Here is a 27,460-nt window from a genome sequence, read left to right on the forward strand (position 1 = left end):
CGGTGATTTAAAAAATTACCGACGGAGGTAAAACCAGTAAATACAAACACCGCATTAACCCTTTTGGGCTTTGGAGGCAAAACATTCCATTCCATCATGTGTTTCATTTGCGTTAAAATACAGGCTTCTGACAGATATGATGTAATGCAATTTCACCAAATTGATGTCCCCATGTTGAGGTTTAGTATTTTTTTTCTATTCGTAACTCCAGAGCTCGAATACGCTACCTTGCGGTGATTAATAATAATAAAGAAAAGGGTAAAACATTCCATTCCACGTGTTTTCTTTGGGGTAAATGGTAAATTACCAGGCTTCAGACAGTTTATGGTGTAATGTAATTTCAGAAGAATAGAAAAGAAAGCTTCCCACAAACAAGATGAAAAATTACTGTCATTCATGATATTTGTGTCGATCTAAAACAAAGCTTAATTAATGTCTATTGTTTCAGGCGTATACTGTGTAAAATTTATTTTCTTAAAATTCAGAAGTCATGTGTTCTTAATACGGAGGCCTTGCCAACGTTGAAAGCGTCCTTTTTTTTTAGAGTGCGTTCTCCAGGGTTCCTCACTCCGATGTCAAAGGCGGTTATTTTTTAAAAATATGAGTAGTATGTTAATAAACAAAACAAAACAAATCCAGCGATTGTGATAATAACCACTGAGAAATAAGGTAATAAAATACAAAAACATACATTTGGCATAGAAGTAAATGTTTGAAAATATCGTTTATCTTTCAAATTTTGTTACTTTCACTAACAGCTGGCACAAAAATCATTCATTGATCTTTTAGAATTTCATACAGTTGTTCTTTCCAGTTCAGAAACAAAAAAAAGAAAAAAGAAACTGAGTTTTATTTCATTACTTCTTCATGGCTTCCGTAAAGCATCGTTATTTATTAAAAAAGTATGCAAAATTTTTACAGGATCACGATTTAAAGGACATAGAAGATGAAACTGATGATGGTGCTAATGCAGTGCATTGTAGGGGAGAATGGAAGGTACTATTGATTATTTGTTCCCTATTATGCAGACTAAAGTACCTAAGAGTATTTTATTTACAGTAAATCTTAGTACAGAAAACTGCTTTTAATGCTTTGATAAACGTTGTATTTATGAATTATAAAAAGATGTGTTTTCCTTTTTTTTACAGCTTTATTATGGAGACAAAAATGATCTCATTTTGTATTACTTAGAGTCGGATCACTTTCTTCTTACTGAGAAAGATACAATACTGGTAAGCTTTAAAATCTTTTCCAGTATTATTTTCTAACCAAAGACTAAACTTAATAAAGGAATATTTTGATGATTGGAAATCTGGTGAACTCTACGTCTTGGCCACATATCTTTGGGACCAATGGCATGTGCAAGGGGGACCTTTTGTTTTCATTGGGGAAGTTTTCGATAAATTGTAAACATAAAGAAAGGGGAAAATGTCCAGGGCTTATTTAACGACACAGTTGAAAGGGATTTAAAAGCTTAATGAGATTTATGATGTTAAAATATAGTCGCTACTTTGCGCTTCGACTTTCGCGGTTTCACTACATCGCGGATTTTTTTTTTTTGTCAATTATAGCAATTAGCCTTTTTTATGTTCTCGTGTAAACTTTTTCTTACAAGAGAATTACAAATTATGTCTTTTGAGTAAGGTAAGCTCTTCTTGTGGACTGTATAGTTGTACTAATTGAGGGAGTGGAGGTTTAAAATCGCCGAAGAAAGTTTATCTCAATTTATCCTTAAACGCTAACTGCAAAGTATAAATCACTGTATTATTACTAGGGGATAAATACATCTCTGATAGTGTTAAACAACGTACTTGCTTTTTAAGCTGTATGTGTAATACCTTTGATGAGAATAAATGTAGAGGAAGAAAGGGGACACATACGGTCACACTAACTGAAAATTAATTCATCATTGAACAAGTTGAATTTGAGCTATTTTAATAGGTTACTAGTAGTGTGTAAGAACTGCATGTGTGTGTGTGTACTTTATTTCCCAATAATTAATGTGATATCGATTCCATCTAATGTATCTCGTTTTCTCATATTTTGTGCAATATTAGTGTTCACTCAAGTAAAAAAAAAAGGGCAGGGTACTGGTCTTTGAAAGGGGCACTATTTGTTATAAAAAGGGCACTTTTTCAGCACAGTGTCCCCCCAGCCAAGACCAATGATGCACCCCACAAAAAGTACTGAGTCGCCCTTCTCCAAAAAAAATAAAATAAAATAAAGAGGAGAAATAACATCTTAAAACACCTTGCGAAAATTCAAACAGTATAGTCTGCACGGCAGTATTTAATACTCCTTTATTTTTCAGCAAATAATCTATTTATTCCATTTCATAGAGGACACTCCGGAAATCGGGACAGATCAGTATCTGCTCCCCATATGGAAGGAGTGTCCTAGTGTATGTTTCTGCCGTAGTGCATAAAATGTAGTAGTTCATAAATGTATTAGTGCTTTTCTATGTTTAACCCCCTTCCCTTACAGGGAGCCATGGCCCGCCAAAGGAGCACGGAGAGATATCCCGTATCTCATGGCGAGCAAGGTTCACACATTAAGGGGTAAACTCCCAGCTGGGCTGATGCCCAGCACGGGGACCTTCCCCGGCGCAATAAGCACTAAGACCGTCCGTGGCCCTTTTCAAGCCTTAATTTTGACTACCTGTCCTATAAATTCTAGGCATTTCAAAACCTTTTGAATTTCAATTCAAGAATAATAATAAATAATAATAATTAAGGGCAGTTCTCAAAAGGTGGGAACAAAAAGTTAACTCTGAGCACTTTCAAAAATTTTCGAATTTGATATCAATTTTGCTTTTATTCTATAGTATGCATACCTAGAACACAATATATGAACATGAAAAGACAGCAGGTATTTGTAAAAATTGTTAATTAGCAAATTAAATTAGCAGTCTGTAGGTAACAGATTTTGGACATTGTTGTCCTGTAGGTAACGGATTTTGGACATCATCATAATGTAAGTTTCACCATTTTTGACAACTGTTAATCTGATTTTTAACTTTTCCAATGAAAATTTTATTTACTACTTTTTGAATTTTGCAATTTAATGATAAAGAGGATATTAATGAAGTTCTTGAATGGCTTTCATACTGCTCTTTACATATAATAAAGTTTTGGAATGATTTTGAAGAAGTTGATGAAGTAGAAAAAAGCTTCATGGAAATAATTATACAAACTTGTAGTTTGATTTATTGGGACAAATAAGGAATAAAAATAGAGACAAATAAATACGACATATAAATTTTTAAAGTAAAAATAAACAAAATATGCTTTAACCCGTTCGCACCCAGCGTCACGCGGACGCTACGCAACGATTCCTCTCCTATCAGCCCAGCGTCACTTATCCGCTACGCGCTCTGACCGACGCTGTAGTCCCAGCGTCACGTATATGCTTTCTCGAAATGGAACGATTGAATTGAATATTTAAATGATACTAGATGGCGCTAAATGGCTATAACTTTAATCATATTCGAGTCACATGGTATTTGACCTTCATGTACACGCTTTAGTTTCTTATTTGGGCCTCTCAATGGGATAGATTTTTTTTTATGTAAACAACAGTGAATTACTGCTCTGCGCATATGATTTATGAGGTCTCAATTGCTCTTGTTTATATCTTTGCTTCCTCTTTTTTTTTACGAGTAATTGAAAGAGATATACATCTAGCTGAATAAATTATGGGGGAGGGAAGGAAGGTTAAAATATTTTTGCGTATGTGTTCCAGACTTTTGGGATTCCCCATTCAATGCGAGTACAGAAATGATTTCAAGAGGCACTGAAGTTTATAATTATTTTTGAATCCTTTCTGATATTGTTCTTCTGTATTTATTCTTTTTCATTTGGGGATGGAAAACTGCAATAAAAATGATTAGCGAAGTGAGTGAAAGGGAATGTTTTCGAATGAATTATGAAGCAGTTTTAAGACTTGTCGCGTGGGAAATATAACTAGTTTAAATTCATTGACCTAAGTTGTTTTAATCAAAATTACATAAGGAACATATTTTTTTGCTACAATTCTTTTTCTTTGATTCCACACTCACGATGTCAAACTCTAACTTTGTTTTTGTGCACATAAGGTATCATTTAATTTTGTGCACATGGTTAAAGTTTTAGTATTCTACTTATTTCGTTCCTTCTAATAATGTAATAATTTTTATATTAATAATTAGTAATCAGTAATACATTGTTTAAACAAAATTAAAATTTCAAGCCATTATTTTGAGATGCTGATTTTATATGAATATTTTTGTTCAGTTAGGCTTAACTGCTGTAAATGCTCGGGCCGATGGCGGCGTTCCATTTCAGAACGTTCGGTCCCGTAGCTGCGCTCCGTTTTCCGAGCGCTGGTCCTCAAGGGGTTAAGAAAGAATAAAAAGTGACATCAGTTTTAATAATGAATATTTTTTTCTAATGTCATAAGAATTAGAATGATGTCTAAAAAAAATTATTGAAAAAAGACATTCGTATTTCTATTTGGAGATCGTTAAATTATGTTTCCAAAAGAAAGGAGAAAAAAAAAATTCTAAAATAATAAAAGTGGCGGGAAAAAAAATTGCTAGCTCAGGTGATAAAGTCGCCAAATCTGGTGCAGATGACCATTAACTACATTTGTCAAACTGGAATTTCCCTCTGGTAACCTTTAGCTTATCGTATACTGTGTTGTCGCCAACGGAGGTTTTCTTGGCAATTTTCGCGAAAAATGGCTTTTGTTGCGATCATAACCAGTCATGTTTCTATTGTAATTTATGTATTGTTCAATGTGTAACGTATTAAATATGCAAAATACCAATGGATTAAAGAAGATAACATCATAATAACCTTTTTTATTGAGGTTAAAACACAGTGGATTATAAAAAAATTATAAATAAACGGACAGAATTATCGGCGTCAAGATCGTAACGCCATTTGGACATCTCACATGTATGTTTAAGAAAAATTATTTTTCTTCAAAGATACTGCATAAAAGCTTATGAAAACACTTTTAAACAATTAAAAATTGATTCTGAGGATCAATAAATACCTTTAAAACGAAAACATCATATACTTAGTTCTCAAATAATAGCATTGTAATGATCGTAACTTTTGGACATGCATCAAATTTCAAACTTACTTTTTTCTAAAATCATTTACAAAGTAAGTAATCTGTCTTTAATTTTGTTATTTGTGTAAAATATTAACAAAAAATTATTCAGTGTAAGATTCAAGCCTTTAATTTTTTTTTTTTTTTGAAACGTATGGAAATAATTGAAAAAAAAATTTTTTTAATGGTACATTTGCTCAGTTAACGTTTTGGTATGTCCAAAATTGTGCCATTTAGCAAAGAAAATATTTTTTAAGGGCATTTAAAGAGCTTTTTTTCCATAATTTATGTCAATTCTTGTCTCTATACAGCATTATAATTTACCTCAAAAATTTTAGAGTTAATTAAAATGAAAGTTATTTGGTGTTGAAGCTTCAAAGTTGAAGTCTGTGTTTGCTCCCACCTTTTGAGAACTGCCCTTAATATTTAATTACTGATCTCCAATTCCTACTTAAAAAAACTGCCTAGTAATGTGCATTGTGTCATTTTAGTAGACATCAAAATTGTTACGAAAGGAGGTAAATTATTTTCCAAAAGTGTTGGCAACCTTAATTTGCATTAGTTTTTCTCATTCGTTCTTTCCTTCTCGCGTCAACAAAATATGCAAATTCCCAGTAGCATTTAAGCTCCCGGCACTTTGCCTCACTCTCTTCCCTTACAATTTCAACCCAAGTCGGACTTGGTTGTTTTCTTTCGGCAGCTCAGTTGAATCTGTCCGTTTTTGCCGATAGCTTCGGCTTACTGCTCTTGACATGAATATCATAGCTCAATATGTTTGACGTTTCATACTTTGACTTAGAATGTCAGCTTCAGAAGTCATTTAAAGTATAATGAGCTACTTAATATTGTAAAGAGCGTATTCTCAATATTTCGTTTAACATGTCATTGTATATATCATAGCCATAATAAACAAGTTACTTTTTAATTTTGGCTCTTCTTGATGTTGCACGAGATAAATGTTTTTTCAAGAAGTATCAATCGTCCTGGTTGAGCTTCCACTAAAAGTTAATAAGCTGAGCACTTTTAAAAGCTCACAGTTTAAAAAAAATCATGATGAATGTTAATTCTCCTTTTTAAATATATTACACTTCAAACAGAATAATTAAAATACTGGGTGTAGTGCTTCAAACATGCAGTCGTAGCAAGGTGCAAAACAAAAATAAGCAGCTCGGACCAATCCAAGATTTTTATCTCAGACAATTTTTGTGAAAATTATGTCAATAAGTTTTCAAAATAATCTGTTATATGAATCATATTCAAAGATAATAAAAATATTTAGCACAAAGGAACAAAAAAAAAAAAAAAAAAAAAAAAAAACAAAGGAACAAAAAAAAAAAAAAAAAAAAAAAAAAACAGATTATTTTGCAGTAGAAAATTTCCCTGGCAAAACGATATGTTTCCATTTCAAATGCTTTTTTTTTTTTTTTTTTTTGAAATGGGGGAAGGGGGTTAAAAATCCAAGCGGCAAAAAAATACCCTTGTATTTTAGCTCTGTAAGCTTTGTACTATATACTGCTTAGGAAGCAATCAGAAAGTTAATTTTCCAGAAACAGATGTGAAAAGATTGCTACACAATCACTAGCAATATGCTAAAATTGCTAAGCCTAATTTCCACGTGCTAACGAAAAACGGACACAAAGGGCTGAAATGCTAGGAAAATGTCCTATTCCCTCTCTAATTGTTGATTCTCAGAAGATCGAGGATGGGGATCAATGAAACAATGATCTCTTCCTTCTCAGGGACCTCTTCCCACACCCTGTCAAAAACCCACCTTCAATAGAAGGAAGAACATGCCTTTGTTTCAGGGTTGGCTTTCTGCCGGCAGAAACTAGTTTTTGCCGTGCCAGTGGCAGAAACTGGTTATAACCTGTAAAAACCGGCAGAAACGGGCAAAAACTTAAATGAAATATATGAGCTGTTAAGTGGAACAAAATGGCGGCTTTTTGGTGGAATGGTCTAAAATGGCTTTTAAATGAAAAATCCACAAAATGCTACTTAAGTAATAATAATAAGTCTTTTTTTACTAGTTTTTTTAAATTAATTAATTAATTACTTTTTTTCTGCTTTAATGAATTCATATTGCATTGTTTAGCTTTTTTCACAACCAGTTCATAATTTGGAAAAATAATCATGTTAATTTATATCACTTAAATCATCTGTCCTAATATTTCAGGAAAGCTTTTCAGTGATTAATAGCAAGTCTTGGCTTAAAGGCATAGCAAAAGAAGATATTATTCTGATATCCTGTAAGCTTCAGGTAACTGATACATTTTGAGCTTTAAATTTTACTTGTTGCATAATCTTATCGAAAAGGATAAAATTCATGTTGTATAGTAGCATTTAGTTGTCCATCTGTTTGTATCAGAAATTAAAGGTTTACACTTTGAGGTCTATGCCTGAGCATCACTCGGGTTGCAGTTTTTGGTGAAGTTAACTAAGCCCACTCTCTCTGGGTCAAATTTTTTACTCTCTTAGCTATAAAAGTATGAGTTCTATAGGTTTCTAGCCTTTTTAGATACTATCTACGAACCTTTTCAGGGGTCTGGTCAAAGGAAATTTGAGTCCGTTAACGGACCCTTCACAAAAATCGGATTAACCAAAACAGACCTTTCACAAAATCCTGATCAACCAAAACGGACCCTTCATATAATTCTATTAAACAAAAACAGATCTTTCACAAATTGTTTATTGAAAGAGCAAATCTCAAATCAATATAACGCAGCATATTTCCGTGTATAAAAATGATAAAAATTTGGAACCTTTTTTAAAATTAATTTAGAGGGATTGATTTATACAAAATCTGCTAATTTTGCGAAAGGAAAAAAAATCGGCACTCTTGTGATGCTCCTGCAAGCAATAAATAACTACTATAGCCAAATAAATATAATGCTTGTTGTTGGTTTCTTTGAAAGGAAATTAACAGCTGAAAGTCAGTGCGGTATTGTTGTAAACTTCTCTGAAAAAGGGTCAACCTTCTCTATTAAATAATGTTTATTTACAAATTAAACCTATTTTCAGATATTTGACCAAGATTTATGTAAGTTTTTAATTTAGTCTGGGTAAACTTTTATGTTTAAAAAAGATGTTTTCCTATGTGTAACTTTTGCTTTTCGTTTCAAACATGCTTTTTTTTTTTTAAACAATTTCCAGACAAACATTGATTTTTATTTCATTCAAATGGTTCCTTTATTACGAAAGAAAAACATCTTAAAGTATAATACAATAAAAATTACTAAAATATGCATCTTCCAAGTATTTTTTAAAAAATCATGCAAAGCGACAAAAAACCCCAATCTGGAGGAAGATATGCAGTCGAAATGGCTCAAACTTGAAAGTATTAAACCACATAGATAAATTAAATAGGGAAACAACTCTAAAGCACTCTAAAGCTTTTCTCTGAAAAATGTTATTGCAGTACAGTGGAGTGTAGAAAATCTGAAATAATTGGGGCTCACCTCCCCTCGAACTACTGAAAACTCTGATTATCTGGAAATTTTTCCTAGAGTTAAAACCTATACTATACTTTGAAGACATAGGGAGGAACACTTTTTATTTCTTGTATAAACTATTGTCTGGAACTATTGTCTTCATGAAAAATTTACAACATAAATTTCGTTTTAATTTCGCTTAAACAAATTTTGACTTTTTTTTTTAATTGATATTCGTACAGATGTTGAATGCAAGGCAACCAAAACATGCATTCTGACAGACTTAGATAAAATGAAAAGCTTTCTGGCGAACACAAATCTTAGCTGGAAAATTTTCTGCAAGTAATTATTTTGCCTAACTCACCCTTGAATAAATTAATTCAATTATGAAAGAGGTCAAAAAAAGTGCTTTAAATCATTTAATTTTTTTACAATAACATATAGTTTTTTTTTTTTTTCATAAACTGAAACCAACCAAAACCTTTCAGATTTTTTCACACATGTGCTTTTATTAAAAGGCTTTTGGAAAAAGGCTTCAACAGAAATAAACTGAGTTTAAAAAAAAAAAAAAAAAAATCTTAATTATTTTTTTTTTTTTTTTAATTAATGTTAGCAGTTTGAAAAAAAAATTCTGCAGAGCCAACATTTTTCTGCGAACGCCGTTCTCGTGTTTGTCTATATTATGCAAGACTGCATTTTGACTGCACCTGAATCCATTTTTGACAAATTTTGTCATGACGTCTGGGTCAATATGCGTCCGTGCGTATGTATGTATCTTGGATTACATAAAAACTATTAGTTGTAGGAAGGCTTCATTTTCCCTGTATATGCAACTTTTGCGGCATCAATTTCTGCACCTCCTCCCCAAAATGAAAAAAATACCCCTCAAAACAACTCCCCTAAAGATTTTAATGGCGCAATCTGCGCCATGACCCCTTCTCCCTAGATGGGTACCCCAGGTGTAGTAGTGCCAATGAGCTTCAATTTTTTCACTCTTTTTTTTGAAAGAAATCAGATGTGGCAGATTGGAAAAGTGAGATATAGCAATACTAGGGATTTTTTAAAATTAAAACGCCTCCCAACAATAAAAATTTAGCCAATAAAAGAAATTAGTGTCAAGTACTTTTAAGTATCGACTGATTTATATGTCAGTTTCCTTGGTATTTGTGTATGATTTGTGTATAGTTTTCTGGTGAATATTCAGGGGTCGATCCAGCGCCAAATTGGGGCCGCTTTGCGCCCCTTCACAAAATTCCGCATGGCAAAAGCGGCCCCATTCACAAAATTCCCCATCGCAAAAGCGGCCCCACTCACAAAATTCCGCGTTGTAAAAGCAGCCCCTTCACAAAAATTTATAAAAAGGCAGCCTTTTCACAATATTTTTTAACCGCAAATGTGTACGCATCTACGCGGGAGCCTCTTCAACCTTCCCCCATCTTATCTTTTTGCTTGCTGCGTGAGGTGTTTTTGCTTGAGAGCGTCAGAGGGGGGGGGGGGGGGGGACGGGAGAGGGACACTTGTGATTGGTAGCTTATTTTCTGGAAAATCTTAAATTTTTCTTTGACTACGCAATATATATTTAGTATTAATTTGTGTTGAGTTTCAAAATCCAATTCTAAAATAACTTTACTTAAAATAAAATTATTTTACATGCTGTTTTTATATTTTTATTTGTTTTGAAAATCTTGATTTCCTTACATCGGCCATGGTAAACGAATTTTTCGCATTTTTGATGTTTACTGTACCTTGTTAAGAGGCAAAGAAATAAAATTTCTTACATATTTATTAACATCATTAAATTGCAAAGTTTTAAACGAAATACCTACTCTGTAAGAACGTCAAAAGTCAAAAAATTAAACGCTGAATGCTAGTGCAGTATTATTTTGGGTTTTAATTACTTTTAAGTTTTTCAAACACATATATGGAATCTTTAATGAGTATTTTCACTTCTGTGTTAAGAAATATGTGATATCTTTGAGTCCGTTCATATTGTATTTATTAGGAGTTATCATTACGTTCAGCAGCATGTGCAATTTTCATTGCTCTTAAAGTATTTGAGAGGGGCAAACAGGAAATCTGTTGTGAGACTTTCACCTTAAGAAAGTGTGCCTTGCATATGTATATTTGTAAAAAGCAATAAATGTAATGTATGTGTCAAATTACGAATAAAATGTTAAGGGTCTTACTTCCCCCCCCCCTCCCCCAGCGCATTTTCTCTTGACAGCTTTCAGGTATTCTTCAAGAACTTGCAATCACCCCTGAAACCTGTCGAGGGCTTTTTCTACAACGATACGACAGCTAAAAATGCTTTAATATAATCTTTTCCAAGAAAAAAATCACGAGAAGGTCTTTTTTTACAAAAATAAAGAAAATTCACAAAAATATTTTGCTTTTTCACAAAAATAACGACATTTCACAAAAATATTTTGCCTTTTTCACAAAATGGGGACCCAAAAAATAAAACCTGGATCGACCCCTGATATTTCACCACTAGCCTGATCCTTAAAACTATTTTAAAGATTTAGAGTCTGAGCTACTTTGAGCTTGAAAAATCAGTCCCAGGCTCAGGTGGGTCATTTCTACTGTTCATATCTTCATATTCCATCAGTGGCGGTGATTTGTGGTTGGGGGGGGGGGGGGCAACCTCCCCTCCACTTTTTATGGGAAATTTTTTTTATTTTCTGATTAGGGAACCAAAACTAGAAATTATTTTTAAAAAGCAAAATTTTCAGAACATAATTATTTGTTTTTCTTTGTACATCTGTTTACCAAACATTTTGCCCTCCCCCCGCACACTTTTTATGGGAAATTTATTTTATTTTCCAATTAAGGAACCAAAACTGGAAAGAACAAAAAAAGCAGAAATGAGAAAAATTTTAGAATGTAACTATTTGTTTTAATTTGTACATCTGTTTACGAAACATTATTTAGCACAAACAGTAACTTCAGGCCGAGGAGTCAGTCACCTTTCTCACCTTTAGTCACCTTTTGAAAATTTGGTTGCTTTTAGTCACCTTTCTCACTTTTCTTGAAATGTGTATTAGGATTTTTTTTTTTTAAATAATTAAATCCTTGAAAAGTATCTGAATGATAACTTTAACAGTGAAATTAATTAAAAAATTAGCATTAAATATGACCCCCCCCCCCCCACTTTGTTGTTGTTTAAGCAAAATAGCTATTCTACCGGGAAATCAGGGAATTTTTTTCTATCGCTTGCAATTGCGCCCTAAGAGCAGAACCAGTCTTTCTATCCTCTTTCGACCGTCAAACTCGTCAAAACGCCATTTTGTTTCCATTCGTGTTTCTGGCCATAGAGCGTTCGTTGTTCAACTAAAGTTCAGCTGCGCAATTGGTTTCTGCCCACTTTGTTGAGTGAGCGTTCATCGAATGCAAGTTGTCTTCTGTGTTTATCAAGTGACGTCATTTGGAGTCTGAATCTCATGCGCATCTGTAGCCGGGGGTGTTACTTGCTTGTTTTACTTTTACTGACCTCGAAAGCCGCAAGCAGCCACGAGCGGTTCGATTTGAAAAAGGGGTGATGGGTTAAGGAGGCGTGCCTCGATGTCTTCTTTGAGCGCGGAAAAGTGAAAAGTTTTGGTTTGAGTTTATGGTTTCACTTTGTGTTTGCTCAGAAATGGTTAGTTTGGGTTCTATTTTTGCTGTGCAAATGTGAAGTGAATTTGTTCTGTGTAAACATTTCTTAACATTTCATTTTTTGTTGTGTCTCAGAGAATTTTCGAAAGTCTTTTTTATTAGGTTTCAACACTTAATATGGCTAATTCCAGTAAAAATAAAGTTTTTAGATGCAGATGCTTTCCAAATGCTTTATTTTATGTAAAGTCGAAATTGATTTTATTAAAGAATGGTTTTAACATGGTTTGGTTATGTAATGATTCGGTTCTTGCACATTTATTTTAAAAAGCAGCTGATTTTATAATCCAGAGATTTTATAAGTGGCGGTTAGTGTTTATTTATTTATTGTATTGGAACAAAAAACTGCTGTAAAACCTATTTGAAACAAAATGCACTACGACAGTATTTTTGATAAATGCGATATTATTTTCCTAGATTCAATAAGGAATAAATTTGTTTTTAAAAAAAGAAAAGAAGTAAAAAACAGCCAACCAGTGCATCTAACAAATGAATCTTGATTTTAAAAAAAACATGAAGTTCCGTCTAGAACTAAATGAACCTACTTTCCCGTATACCCATACTACTTTCTAGTACCTGATCAATATTCTCAAAAAGTAGCTAAAATCGCAAATTGTTTCAAACATATTTTTTAAATATTTTAAGCTGATTTCTAGGAATAAAATATTCTTCACTCACCTAAAAAATTAGATTCGTAAAAAAAATTAAAAAATAAATAAAAATGAAAAAAATAAAATAGCAGCACCTCTTAAACAAAGCAGCTAATACACTTTTTTCCATTAAAAAATAGCTTTCAAAATGAAAGAATAATAATTGAAATTAGTAAGCTCATTAAAATAATTATATCATACAAAAAAATTGTTTCTTTTTCCCCTGTTGCCAAAAATAATTTTTTAAATGAATTAATGCACTTAACAATAAATGTCAACTTAAAGAAATAATTTTCACTGTCAAAAAAAAAAAAAAAAATCTGCGCATATCTTCATGTAGAAACATAAATGACTTCGAGTTTATCCGCCAAAAACTGAATACCTTAATTAAAACTTTAGCATGAAAATAAAAACAAGTCATATTGACAATAATTATTTCACAGTTAAAACCAGAGTCAGAGTCAATCTCATTTTGCAGCTGGAAAAAGATGATGAAGCATCTGAAAACAAAATCATTAATAACTACTGTCAATAGCACATTTCAAAAAAGGACTCAACTTCCAATGATCTAAAGTTTCCTAATGTTTCTAAGGTGATAAAAGCTTCACTTGCATTAACACATGGTAATGCTGACATTGAAAGACAATTTTCTATTCAAATGCAATTCAAAGCACTAATTCAAAGCACGTTTTTGGTGAAAATAAGACAGCAATGACCGAAAGATTTTTAAACAGCATACTTATAGTTAAAGACGCTGTAAAAGAATTTCCTCATTTGCTTTCTGTACCAATTGGTCCAGAAATGATTAAATGTGCACAACAAGTACACGCAAATTATACAACATACATGGAGGAACGTAAAAGGGAAAAGGATTTGGAATTGAAACCAAAGCAAAAAAGAAAGGATTGTGAAGAAGAAATGAAGAAAATGGAAAAAATTAAAACATCTATTGAAAGTGAAACTGAAGCTCTGAATGAAAAAAGAAAGGATCATCTCAAACCAAAGCAGCAAGAGAAGAGCTGTTTGCTGAAGCTTCTCAGAAACTAAAAAAAGCTCTGGAAAAAAATGACCTTAAAGCAGCAAAAGTAGCTCAAGTTATGCTCGAAGGAGTTCAAAGTATCTAAAATGAAAAAAAAAAGTGAAAGAAAAAAAGTACAAATAATTCAGAAGACAGTAGAAAAAAGAAAATCAAATGTTATCACATCATTTTGCAGTAAAAAGCCAAAAATATAAGAAAACAATGCTAATGCAACATTTTTCAGCCCTCATATAAGCTTCAAGCCCCTACATTCCCCCCTCCCCAAAAGGAAAACTTTCTGCATCATGTAAACATTTCAAATATTTTTTTTTTATATTGAAAGTTATTCTTACTTGTACTGCTTTTGATAAACTATTTTCTTTATGATGTTTCTATAATTTATAATAATTTGATTTAACACTACATTTTTTACCTCCCATGGACATGTCATGGAATATTTTCAGAGCTTGCTAAAAAAAAAAAAAAAAAAAAAAAAAAAAATGAAAACAAGAAAGAAAAAAAATCATGAACATTTTCAGGCATATGAAATGATATTTAAGTTTCCTACTTCAGCATCATATTATTTTTGTATTGCAAGTACAATTATCATTTTGTTAAAGTCTGATTTTTCAAATTGGTTTTCTCAGTTATTCTCTATTGTTAAGACTTTTGATTCAATATTTATGCTTTGTATTAACAAAGAAAGAAAAAAGAAAGAATGCTGATAATTTTTCAACAAGCTAAAAAAAGAGAAAAAAAACAATGCTAAGAATGTGATTGAATAACATAAATTATATGTTCAATAAATGCATCATCTTGCTCTTTACTTCACGATTTCAAGCTTTATTATGTTGATTAAAAATACATATATATATATATCTATATTTTAAGGTTACATAGGGTTAGTTAACAAAATTCAGTTTACGTTGAATGTTTTTTGAAAATGTCTTAAAATTTTTATTTTGCTACTTCTATAATATTCATTTCCAAAATTATAAAGAAATCAAGTATATAGGCTATTTTGGTAAAAGTCAGTAAAAAGGAATACTCCTTTTCTGTTTTTTGAGTTCTTAACAAATTGCTTTTAGTCACCTTTTAGTTACTTTTTTGTCACCTTTTAGTCACCTTTGTTTTCAAATTTTTCACCTTTCTCACTTTTTTCAAAGGCCATCAGCAGTCCTCGGCCTGTAACTTTTATTTTATATATTCATTATTTAGATATTAGTAAATCAATTGTTTTATTTAACACAAGCCATACTTCGTTTAATGAAGTTATTACCAAGTGTTTGTGACATCTCAAAATACTTCGGGATAAATAATGTAAGTCTAATTCATGTCTTGGGTTTCTTTGACGTTATTGTGTGCATAATTCATCAAAATCTTAAGAAAAACATGAGTTAAGTTGTTAGATATACATCAATTTCCGTTAACTGCTCTCAAGACTATCCCTTCCAAAATTTTGTACTTTTTTTCATTTTTTGCTGCCGTTTTTTCCCCCTAATCACCCCTTTTTTTTTCAATTTTTTGCCCCCCCCCCCCCACCCCCACTTTTGAGCTCCAGTTGCTGCCTCTGTATTACATGGTCATCAGTACTGATTCATCTGAATTCTGAAAACAAATATTGTCAAAGAAATGTGATTTGACTTGTACAGGGGAAACAAATTCCCCCAGTAAACCACTTAAGACAGAGGTTTCTAAAATTTTCCTATTCCCAACATCCTTTGAAAATTAGAATTTTTTTTCTGGCTCCTTAGTTGATCTAAATTATAATTTTTTACTGTTCAACTAGATAATTCATTTTAACTAATAAATTTTTTTCGTGTATAAAAATATATAAATTTTTAGGTTTCAATATTATTTGTTTTTCTCACACAATTAGGATGACTGTGTCAGGAGATTTCAGATTCAGTTTCAAAATGACAATGACAAAAGTGGTACTGAATGTCGAAGAGAATTCACAAAATTGGTAAAAACTCATTTCTATATAATAGACCGTGATCAAGAGTCTGAGGAAGAGGAATCAAAATTCAATGAAATTGTAGAAATTAATGGAGTAAGTTATTTTTATTCGAAAAAATGAAGGCAACTATATCTACATAATTTTTGTAATGAGTTTCTTCTTCAATAAAATTTTATAGTGTTTCATTGTTTAGAGCCCCGTCTTTCAAAGTTAAAGCAGGATTGCCAACTGCTCTGCATTTTCCGGAGTTGCTCCGCTAAAATAGCGAAACTCTGCTAAGATGTTATTTTACTCCGCATTTCCCGTTTGGTCTTAATTCTGACCAGGTTTACCAAAGATTTTAATTAAATTAAATTTATTTTTATTATATTTTGCTTGTTTATTATAACATGCATGCAAATATGGGAAATTAAAGATGCTTATACTATAAGTGTGATGCTTATACTAAAGCTGTTTCATTAATTTGAATATAATTATTTTTATGCCAGTGCTGAAAATGATTTATCAAAGCTTGAAAACAATTTTAGATAAGAGGTTTAAATTTTTGTGTTGATTTTTTCACAAAATACCGAGCTGCTCCGCAAAATATCAAAATGCTCCTCAAAATCACCACAGATGCTCCTCAAATAGTTCCTACAAGGTTAGCAACCCTGTTAAATTGATTAAAACATGTCTTTTGATAAAGAAACAGGACCAAGTTGCCTAGACCATAGATCCCTAGGATCTAGGCAACTTTCATCTCTAGCTATGCTTCTTCTCCCAAAAATTTTAAAAATTGTTGGTGCATTAATTAAAATCTAAGTTTTCATGCAAAGTGTTCCTAACAATAAAAATGTCATTTGTGATGCTTTTTAAAAATGAGTATTAAATTCAAAATTATTAGCTAAATTAAATAATCCTTTGCTTTGGTCCATGGTAGCTGAGCTATCACCATTTTTAATGACTGAACCCCTTTGCCAGGAAGCCATGACTGATAGCTTGCCATGAATGGGTTACTTTTCAGTTCCTAAGCTTAAATAAAAGTATGTATAGGTACCAAGCTGAATCATCCGTCGTTGAAAAAGGCATATCTAAGAGTTTTTTAAGAGAAAATTCTGATATAATCTCTGAAAAGTTAAATCTTTTTGATGATTCAGACTCTGGAAAGTATATTAAGTCAATTTAGTTCATGAATCATCATCAAGTATAGAAAAATTAACAGTTTTTTATCTGTGCAATCATTGTTCTGTGGAGAGATCCAGAGTGGGGGCACTAAGAGTAATTGCCTCAAGGACATTGAAGGTACCTCTAGTGCTTAAGGTATATAGACTAAATGCTCTGAAATAAATTCGGTAAAAATATTTTAATTAATAAAGAAACTTTCAGTTATTTTGTTTTCCCCCTTGCCACATTTTCTAGTTGATAAATTGCCTTAGTCATTTTGGGGATTTTCGATAGTTCAAACTTTAGGTAAGGCGGTTTCTTTCAATTTTAACAGTTGGCAAAAAGATTGCACACTTTTTTTATCATGCCTTGTAAAATTTATGTATGCATGTTATGTAAAGCATGTCACAAAATGGTTACAGTTGGCAGAGATACTTATCCTAGAAAAGTTTTATCTGTTATTATGTTCAGGGTTTGGTTTTGGACCAGACAGGAGGTTTTTACCCTCCAAAAGTGTCTTAAACTGTCCAAAGTACGCTAAAGCTAAAGGGGTTTAACACTAGAAAGACGGAAGCGGTCATTTTGACCGCAAACGATTTTCAAATGCTCATATTTGCTGCGTTTAATTTTCAAATTCTTTTTCCTTCATTGACTTTTCCTAACTATTTATTAAGATCTTACGACAGTAGTTTTTTTACTTTAGGATTATTATTATATTCGCTATAAATGTTTATACCTAGAAAGACTGACTACGGTCATTTTGACCGCTAATGAAACCTTTCTTTATGCATCCGTTTTCTTCTTTTTTCTCTTATCAGTTGTGTGTACTATGGACTATTGTTAGTTGTCAGGGTGAGTAATGTTCTTTTGAGCTTGAGTAGTACCTGCTGGTGAGGTTTAATTCTTTCAAACTGTTAGGAAAATGCGAAACACCTGCTGGTTGAATAGTTCCAGTTTTCTGCTATCTGCACAGGGGGCAAAGAAAGGTAAATTTGAAAAGCATGTGACTGGACACTTGAAATTACTTTGGGTCTAAAAAGAAGTAAATATAAACAGAGGTAAATTCCAAAAATGTTTGCTGGAATTCTTTTGTGCACAAAACATGTGCTTTGTTTGAAGCATTGATGTTTATTTTCTTCGGTGATAATGAAGTGCTCAGTCACATAATTATCTTTATGATATCGAGAAGAACAGTTGACGACAAGCAAAAATTTAAGGAACATTAACTCCTAAAACTGTTGCAGATCTAAAACAGATTATGGTTCGAATGAACAGTCTGACTTATCTGAAGAGAAATATATTCCTAGCGATGAGAATAGTTTGCTTTCATGAGATTATTGCGAATATTTTTCGGAGCTAAGATTTGCAGAAAAGGATAATTCTTCTGAGTTAGAATCAGAAAAAACCTCGCTAATAAAAACTGATGCTCAAAATATAAAAAGTAGTGAAAGAAAAAGGGAAAAGGGACCGACGCCGAAAAAAAGGGGACAATTTCAAAAACAGAACTTCTATTTCTCCTATTTCCTCCAAGTCACCTCCACTGATCAATTTTGCTGCACATAAATAGGTATCTACCACAGGAAAAAGATTAAAATAGTGTGAAATTAAATTATGCGGAAATAAAACTACGAGCATTTGTTCTAATTGCCAAAAAAAAAAAACTGTTAATGGCTAACATACAGGTTATGTGATAGCGTAAGTGTTTCAAAATACTGTAAAAGATAGTAATGTACGGTATCTTGCGATATTAAGATATTTTTTAAAGCAAACACATGCATGGTTGATTATAGTACTTGTTAGCTATTACATGATAAAATTTTTTTCTCTTTTTTGTACAAATTTGCTCTTTCTTAATGCCAATTGTGTAAAGCATGTGTATTTCACTTGATCGAACATAAAATTTAAAAAAAAGCTATCTTAGACTTATTTGCAGACTATGAGACTATATTACGATTAAATTGTTAAGTTAAACTCTGATAGGATGAAACAAATCTTTTCTATGGTTAAAAATCCCGAAAGGAGGAAATTTCCAATCTTTTCAGTATGGCGGTCAAAGTGACCGCTGCGCGTCTTTCTAGGTATACGCAAAACGCCGTCTTTCTAGTGTTAATCTAATCAATTCATATTTACTGCAATATTTGTGATGCATAAATATAAATTTAAGTTATTAGTTTTAATTAATGATATTTTTGTGTAAATTTGATAATATATTTCTGTAAAATGTTCATTTAAAAAATATTTTACTTAAAAAAATTACTAATAACTGTTACACAAAATTGTATTTCTTATGTAAGAGTTGGCAGTGTTCTGAAAAGAAATTCACATTACTACCAAGAAAACTAAATTCAGTTCCATTAATAACTTAAAGGAATGTTATTAAATGTGTAATAAAAAAATGCAAAAAAAAAAACTTAATTTTTTTTAATGGTTTCTGCATATAGTGCCTATGTTTTAACGACAAAAAACTTTTTTAAATTATAGAATTAAGAACAATAAATTGATGATTGAATGTAAGCATTTATATTTTTAAACTTATTATTTCTTTTTTTATTATTCTTTTTTTTTTAATATAATACATTCTGTAACTACAATAAACAAAAACTACAGTAGTTGATTATTTTTAAAACAAATTATTTCCAATTTCCTAAAGTAGATTGGTGGTAATTTAGTTTTCGATCATGAAATGGCTCCATAGTCCAGATCCATGCAAAGCTGTGAAAGAGTTTCAAACATGTATGAACAAAAATATTTTTAGTTTGGACACTTGAATAGATTTCAGAAAGAGCATAGGTCCCATTTTTTGCAAAATTTAATTAACTATGGTTTTACCATTTGACAGATTATTACCATATGAAATCCAATTCCTTAAAAGTGAAAATACAGTACAACCTCGATATCTCGAATCTCTCAGGAAAGAAAAAAGTCTAGATATAGAGGTTTTTAGTTATCAAGATTTTGAAAAAAAATGAGTACAAAAAATAAGAAAAGGAAGATGAATGAGAGATAAACAAGAAGAAAAAAAAATAAGTCATTGTAACTCTCACAATAACATTTAGATCTATCACGTCGCATAAATGACAAAAACTAATAATTCCTTGTAGCAAGTTACTAAGTTTTAAACGCACACATTGCTCTACTTCAGGATAAGCAGATTTTCTATTTATTTTTTTTTTTACAATTTCCTCAATATAGTTTTTTTGATAGCTTGATGGTTTTTTATTATTGTTAAAAGTATACTGGTAGGGATTTTAAAATTAGCAGCATAATTTTCTTCATCAGCATGTTTTCATCTATAAACTTCAAAAGTTTAACTTTATCCTCTATTGATAACACATGCCTTTTACCAGCCATTTTGCAGGAGTTAAAAATCAGACTGAAGAAGAACGCGTTTTCGCTAGAAACGTGTTCCAAACCAGAAGAAAAGAGAAAGAATCTAACCTTTAGAGAAAACACAAAAGATGTCAGCACCCCCCTCATACCAATGCTCCCCTATTCTCTTACCCCCCAATCCTCTATTCTTATACTTTCCAGGAAAGAAGGGCTACATGCTACATGCAGATGTCTCCATAACTGGATCTGCTACAAACTTTTCCATTGGAAAAGCATGAATTAAACCTTGTTTCTGCGGCAAAAATTTCGACATTGCAAGGGTTCCAAAAAATAAATTTCGAGATAACCATGGAAAACACTTAAGAGTTTTATGCAAAATGCAGGGGAAAAACTTTTTTTTTTTTTTTTGAGATATCCAGGGCTCCCAAATGGTCCGCTTTTCCCGCCAAAGTCCGTTTTTTATGGTGAAGTCCGCTTTAGACCGCTTTTTAACATTTTGGTCTGATTAGTTCGCTTTTATATTGTTTTTACTTGAATATCAGATTGTAAAATTTTTTCATTTCGTTAAAAATTACTGTACATCCAAACACGCCGCCGCAGCGCGTCTTAAACAAGGTTCGTACGCCCATGAAAAACCTTGAAAAGTTCTTTGGGGGGGGGGGGGGGAGATTGTTTTCAAATGCTTGAAAAAGTATGAAAAGTTTCTTTATTGCTTGAAATCTTTCAAAAATCATTGGATTGAGCTTGTAATTCTTTTAAAAATATTTCATTAGTGCATTTTTCTGAGCATATATATTCGATATGATTTATCACGAAAAATTGCTTTCGTGCTTGAGGTTTCAATCCTTTTGCATCCTGTTAATATCTTGATGCTTTTTACAATCCAAAGTGATTTTGACATGTGCTTAGCTTAGCTTAGCTTATTTTTCATTTAATTTCAATAATTAACGAAGGAATTATTTTGGAAACCATGGCAGCATTGAACTTACTCGGACTTCGCGGAAAAATGATTCTCTCGTTTGAAATTTCAATCCTTTTACATCTTGTAAATATTTTGATGTTTTCCACAATTGGAAGTTATTTTGACATATGCTACCTTAGTTTAGCTTATTTTTCGTTTAATTTCAATAATCAACGCAGGAAATATTTTGAAAACTATAACGACATTGAGCTTATTCGGACTTCGCGGAAAATTGCTTCTCGCGTGTGAAATTTCAATCATTTTGCATCTTGTAAACATTTTGATGTTTTTGACAATTGAAAGTTATTTTGACATATGCTACTTTAGTTTAGCTTACTTTTTCATTTAATTTCAATAATTAACGAAGGAATTATTTTGGAAACCATGGTAACATTGAACTTACTCGGACTTCGCGTAAAATTGCTTTTAGTGTTTGAAATTTCAATATTTTTGAACCATGTAAATATTAAAGTATTTTGCCCAATCGAATGTTATTTTCTCATATGTTACTTTAGATTAGCATGTTTTATATTTAATTTAGTAGAAAATAAATAAATTTATTTTATGGGAAACATGCCAACATTGAACTTGGTTCGTGAAAATTTGCTTCCCTGAGCTTTCAATTGTTTTGCATCTTATTGATATTTTTATATTTATGGCAATTAGAAGTTATTTTGACATGCTACGTCAGATTAACTCGATTTCATTTTTATTAAATAACTAAAAAATTAATTATTCTTGTGTTGTTTAATTAAGTTTATTTAGTTTTCCAAACTTAATTTTGATTATTATTAGCTTATTTTCGGTTATTACTGTTTTTTGTGGGTGGGGGGGGGGGGGCATTAAATTAAAAAAGTTGAGCACATGACATTTCAAAGTAGCGTTTGTATATGAAACAAAAGTTGAATTATGTAATTTTATGAAGTTGAATTTGTGTTTATCATTTCATTATCATGATGGCTGCTAAAGGGGGACTTTGTTTTTTCCTCCCATGAAAGTTCAAAGCACTCATAGCCCTTCAATCATGGAGTATTTTTTTTTAATGTAAGCTTTGTAAGCTTTATAATTCTTGAAAATATACTTTGAATATGAAAATTGCAAAACTAAGCCTCATGTGATCTGCTTCTCCTTGTGATTGAGCATTTCAGACATTTTTAGGAAAGCTTTCAATACAGTAGATCTGTTTTGTGTATGATAGATTCATATCGGTTGAGAAGGGATATAATGCTATTAAGAAGCATTACAAGACAGAAAAACACAAAAATAATTTTAAACTAAAGAAAGTGAGACTACCAGCATCCCTGCATTTAGTTCTAAGGAGGCTGCCTTAAGTGCTGAGCTAAGTGCCTCCCCTCCCCCCTCCCATCCAAATGTTTGTGTAAATAATATTATTATTCAATGGATAAAAAGATCAGTTGTGCAGAAGGTGATAAATGGATTGTATGATTAAAAATCAGTATTATGGTTAATTAACAAATTACCTTCACGGGTTTAGCCAGCTGGCAGCTAATTTGCCTTTTGGTGCTTCCATGGGTTTAAATGGAATGGTCCTCCCAAGGTCCTCTTTTAATCCTAACTGGTCCTCTTTTTGATTGAAAATGGTCCTCTTTTACCCTTTTCTAAAGCTAAAATGTGTTGGGAGCCCTGGATATCAAGGGTTTTGAGATATCAAGGTTTGACTGTACATCAAGGTTCACTGTCAAATCTGTTGAAAACAATAAAATCTGTAACTGCTAAAACAGGTGCCTTTCATTTTTTAAGAGAATGCAGTTTTTACAAATTTCGCAGAAATCGTATTATTTCTGCAGAAAATTTGCAGGGTTGACCCGCAACGGGAAAACCTAGAATTGTCAGGGAAAATGAAAATGGCCGAAAATCAGGAAAATGTCAGGGAAAATGAAAAATTGCATATTTCCGATTGTTCTTAGCGCGGCCCGTGGTCTATGACGTCAAAAAAAAAACTTTCAGCCTAGTTTTTTTCGCCGCCATTCCCTTCCCATTCGTCGTTTTGTCATTCCCCTCTTTCTTCTTCCCCCTGCAGTTCTTTTTATCGCTCTCTGCCATGGGCGCGTGCGCCATAGCAGTCGGCAGCGGACATGGCAGAAGGTACTTCTTTTCTTCCTCGTTTGAGCGGGCTCTGTTTAAACGCTGCTTGTTTACGTCAGCAGTTCTAAAGTTATGATGCACAGCACATTGTTTTGTCTGCGAGTGCAACTGAAGTTTTTAATTAGCTGCAATAATCTTTTCATATTTTATATTATTTCTTTAAATTAATTAATGAAATCGTATTATTCTAAACAATTTTGTTCTGTGAATTTAGTTCATTAGAATTTTAAACTTAGAAAGTTTCTTTTTTACAGAAGTATCGCTAATCTTTTAGTATTTTGGTAGTGATCTTTAAAGACTTCCAATACGCTTCTTTCTTTCAAAATAAAAGTAATCTGATTAAAATAAAATCTGCACATCAGAGAAGTTTCTGATCAATGCTCAAAATTTAACTTTATGACAGGGTGCCCACAGGAGTGATTATGGCGCAAGTTGCGCCATCCAAATTTTTGGTGGGGATTTTTTAATTTTTTATTTTACTTTATTTTTATTCAAATTTTTTACTCATACTATTTTACTTAATTATTTTCATCTGTGTGTGTGTATTTTATTAGGGAGCGAGCACACTTTTCTTTCAAAACAATAACAATTAAAAATAAATAAATCGGTAAAAAAAATAAATAAAAAAAAAGGGTTAAAAATAAAAAAGCGCTAAGGCGTTCAGAAATATGGGGGGGGGGGAAGCACCCCTGTTTTATGAGCAACAAACAGGGGAAATATGTGAAGCTAAAAGATACATGATTTTTTTACAGGCCAAAGTCTAAAAGTGCATTGAGTTCAATGGATTGGAGGGGTAGAAGGCAATAATTGAAAAAGTTTAGTTTTCATAAGTTTTTAGTTCAGATTATTTTAGCAATTAACTTTATTTTTGTGATACAGATGTCACAATTGTTAATTTTGCAGTTCTTTCACTTGATGTAAGGCAGTGGCTCCTCGCTATTGAAAATTAGATATGCTACATTTACATTAATTGTTTATTACAGTGATTTGCTTCACTTGTGTTAGTACATTAGGGTAGTTCAAAAATACACTTAAAAAAAAGGTTTCTCCTAGAAAACAGGACACCACTCAATGTTTTTAGACTTGTGGATAGTAAAATACTGGAAGAATTTTAACTTCCTATTCCAACTGAAGAGGGTGCTCGACCCCCTCCCTAAAACTTCATAAGTATGAGGAGGGGGTTAAAAAATACATTGAACTGAAAAAACAATGTTACATACTATAATCTACACGAGTTATATGCATATTCATTGCAATAAAATATTTACTTACATAAAAAAAACAGCTGGGGAAATTAAATGTTTCTAAATTTGTGACTTTTTCTATGTTAGAGCTAATGTTAAATTAAGGGGTCATTGAGCACCCTCTTAAAATTTGAGTAAGAAGCTAAAACTTTTACAGCACAATACTATTAGTAAGTCTAAAAAAAATAAGGGTTGAACCACCCTTAGTACATATTTTTGATTATTTCAGCTTGAGTAAATTAAATTTGGTAACCATCTTAATATATAAAACTCTTCTGTGCGGACGTTTGTCACCATAAGGCTTTTAAACGGCTGGTCCGATTTTGATCAAATTTTTTGTGTGTAATTAAATTGTGGCAAGCGTGGTTTCGAAGCGCAATGGAAAGAATCTGAAACGTTTTTGTCAATGAATAAATTAATTTAAACATTGGATAGATATATCTCCCAAATGATTAATATTTATTTTAACCTATTGTTGAGCGAGAACTGAAATAAATATTTCACCCATTGCCAAAGGACAATAAGAAAGCCAGCTCTGCTTTCTGTAATGAAATTTTCTACTGTGATATGTCAATTGAGAATAGATAAAACATAGAGAGAGAGAGTGTGTGAAGCCTTCATTTCTCCCTTGAAAGCAACGATTTTAGGTCCCGAGATATATTTTAAAGTAAATTACTGGAAGGTTCACGCAAAACGTGTGTTCTTTCGTCATAGTTGAACCATGTGACCGGATCGGTGCTTTAGGTTTTCCTAACTAAATGATCAGAAAGTACCGCGCTTAGCAACATTTGTTTCTCGGCTCAAATCCATCTGAGTTTTGGCACCAATGTCAAGAATACTTTGAGGATTATCAAAATAATCAGTACATTATTGAAGGAAAAGATGATGGAATTTAAAGACGAAACAAATTTTAGCGTGTTTATTTTACATCGAGGGGGGGGGGGGGAGGGATGAGTGATTTTCGCTTATTCAGAGAACTGTTTTTGCCTTTATCATTTTTCTAAACGATATCCTTTTGATTGCTTTATTCTTTTTCATATTGGGGATGTTGCAGCGGGATTTCCCGTTTGTTCTAGATGGGTAGTTAATTTTTTACACTTAATATGTGAGTACGCTTTTTATCCTTTGAGTATGGGTGAAGGAACAAACCATTAAGTACAGGAGGAAAAATAGTTAATAAAACAACTGCTCAGTGGACATTAGATAAATCAAGTTGTAATAAATGTATGCATTCTGACACCATAGCAGCTTAAAACATTCTTTACTTATTTTTTTCAACAGAATGGTTCAAACACTTGATGGTATATTGAAATATTTTAACTTTTCAATTTACAAAGTTTAAGCAGAACAACGTCTGTCGGGTCCTCTAGTTGTTTGTAAAGTTTGAAAATGAGGTAAGTTTTATCAAAATTTGAGATGTATATATTAATGTTGCAAAATGAAGGTGGAGATCGATAACCTGGAATTTTCTCAAAACCGCCTGGAAAACCTAGAAATGTCAGGGAATTCCATTCTTGAACTTCCGTGGCAACCCTGATTTGTCTTGGGTTTTCCTCTCACAATTGAACAGAATTGTTTTGTAACTCAAGCATGCTTTGGGGCTTGTGGCTAGATTAGTCACAAAAATTCTTGTAGAATTTAGTTCAGTTATGAACAAAATTAACACTTTTTATTGAATCTTGAAAATTTCCTTCGTTGGACTTACGCCCTTTCTGTAATAATAGATTCACTTTCGGACAGGACGGTAAAAACCAATTTTACTCTGGTGTCCGAAACCTTGCGAACCCTGATTTTATTTCATAATAATTTATCAAAACTGTCAAAGAGCTGTCACAAAGTGGTTACAGCTGGCATAGATTGACTAATTCCTGTTTACTTTTCCAGAAAATTCTAGACAATATAGAACTTCGAAAAGGCTATTCAACTGCAATTGATAATGAAAACCTTAAAGATGTAATTACTCTTTGCTTGACAGATAATACTTTTCCCTCATATGTAGCAGAAATAGTTGGTGTTCTGAAGGATATGAATGAAGCAAAGGAATAAAATTTTATTATTGTTGTTTTTATTATATTTTAGCTATATTAATTGTATTAAACTATTAAAAATAAAATCTTCCTATACAATTCTAACTATTGTGCTCTTTCATATGTGTCAAAAAGTTTATTGAAACTTACAACAGTAAATTTCCTAAATTAATATGTTTTTATTAATCAATCTGTAGCACTGTGACTCATAACAAATTTTATTGAAATCATTTAGAAAGAATTGACAATGTTACTTTTGAAATGAAAAGTTTTATACTAATTGAATAAATACTATAAAATCTGTGTGTGTGTGTGTGTACAAGCCATTGCTCCCAGAACTGAAAAAAGCCACTCCAAAATAATGCTATCCTAATCCAATCAGGTAAATAGTTAATTTAAAATTTATAAATTGGTAGGGAAAATAACTTTTAAAGAATTATGATTAGTGGTTAAAAACATGCTTCATTAACTTTTGATTCTTCACAACAATTTTATAAATTACTCTGTTCTGTACTATAAGATTTTGATTATTAACTGCTAACAAAAAATTTTTCTTTCTTTTAACACATTTAATGCACTGTATAAGTATATACTATAATGACAAAAAAACTTAACTTTTGCCAGATGTCTTTGTATCTATAAGCTGATATTTTGAGCATCGAAAAAGACATTCCCTGTAACGCCGAAATACGTATCTGCAGTGTTCCAGCACATTTGTAGTTAATTTTTGTTTCATTTGCTTTTAAAAATTATTTATGTTTGGCAGACTAGAACTGTAATAGTTTTAAATAATTCAAACTTGATTAATCATACCCTTCATTTATTTGTTTAATTTAAATTTTTTT

At 31.8% G+C, this 27,460-nt stretch overlaps 1 protein-coding gene across 1 annotated transcript; it reads left to right on the plus strand.

Annotated features, from left to right (window-relative positions):
• The first annotated feature begins 357 nt into the window (after positions 1-357).
• LOC129228103 (meiotic recombination protein REC114-like) lies at positions 358-26,720 on the plus strand. The gene is made up of 5 exons (XM_054862745.1): positions 358-996; positions 1,149-1,232; positions 7,271-7,354; positions 15,724-15,897; positions 26,473-26,720. The coding sequence occupies exons 1-5, from the start codon at positions 868-870 to the stop codon at positions 26,632-26,634; spliced, it is 633 nt and encodes a 210-aa protein (XP_054718720.1). The 5' UTR covers positions 358-867; the 3' UTR covers positions 26,635-26,720.
• Positions 26,721-27,460: the final 740 nt, after the last annotated feature.

The sequence above is a fragment of the Uloborus diversus genome, chromosome 8, assembly GCF_026930045.1.
Source record: "Uloborus diversus isolate 005 chromosome 8, Udiv.v.3.1, whole genome shotgun sequence".
In the NCBI taxonomy this organism is placed as follows: domain Eukaryota; kingdom Metazoa; phylum Arthropoda; class Arachnida; order Araneae; family Uloboridae; genus Uloborus; species Uloborus diversus.

Bases quoted from the DNA above. Each gene is read 5' to 3' on its own strand.
- LOC129228103 (XM_054862745.1), top strand. From the start codon at position 868: ATGGCTTCCGTAAAGCATCGTTATTTATTAAAAAAGTATGCAAAATTT. The intron at 997-1,148 runs GTACTATTGATT...TTTTTTTTACAG, and splicing joins ATTGTAGGGGAGAATGGAAG to CTTTATTATGGAGACAAAAA. The intron at 7,355-15,723 runs GTAACTGATACA...TCACACAATTAG, and splicing joins TGATATCCTGTAAGCTTCAG to GATGACTGTGTCAGGAGATT.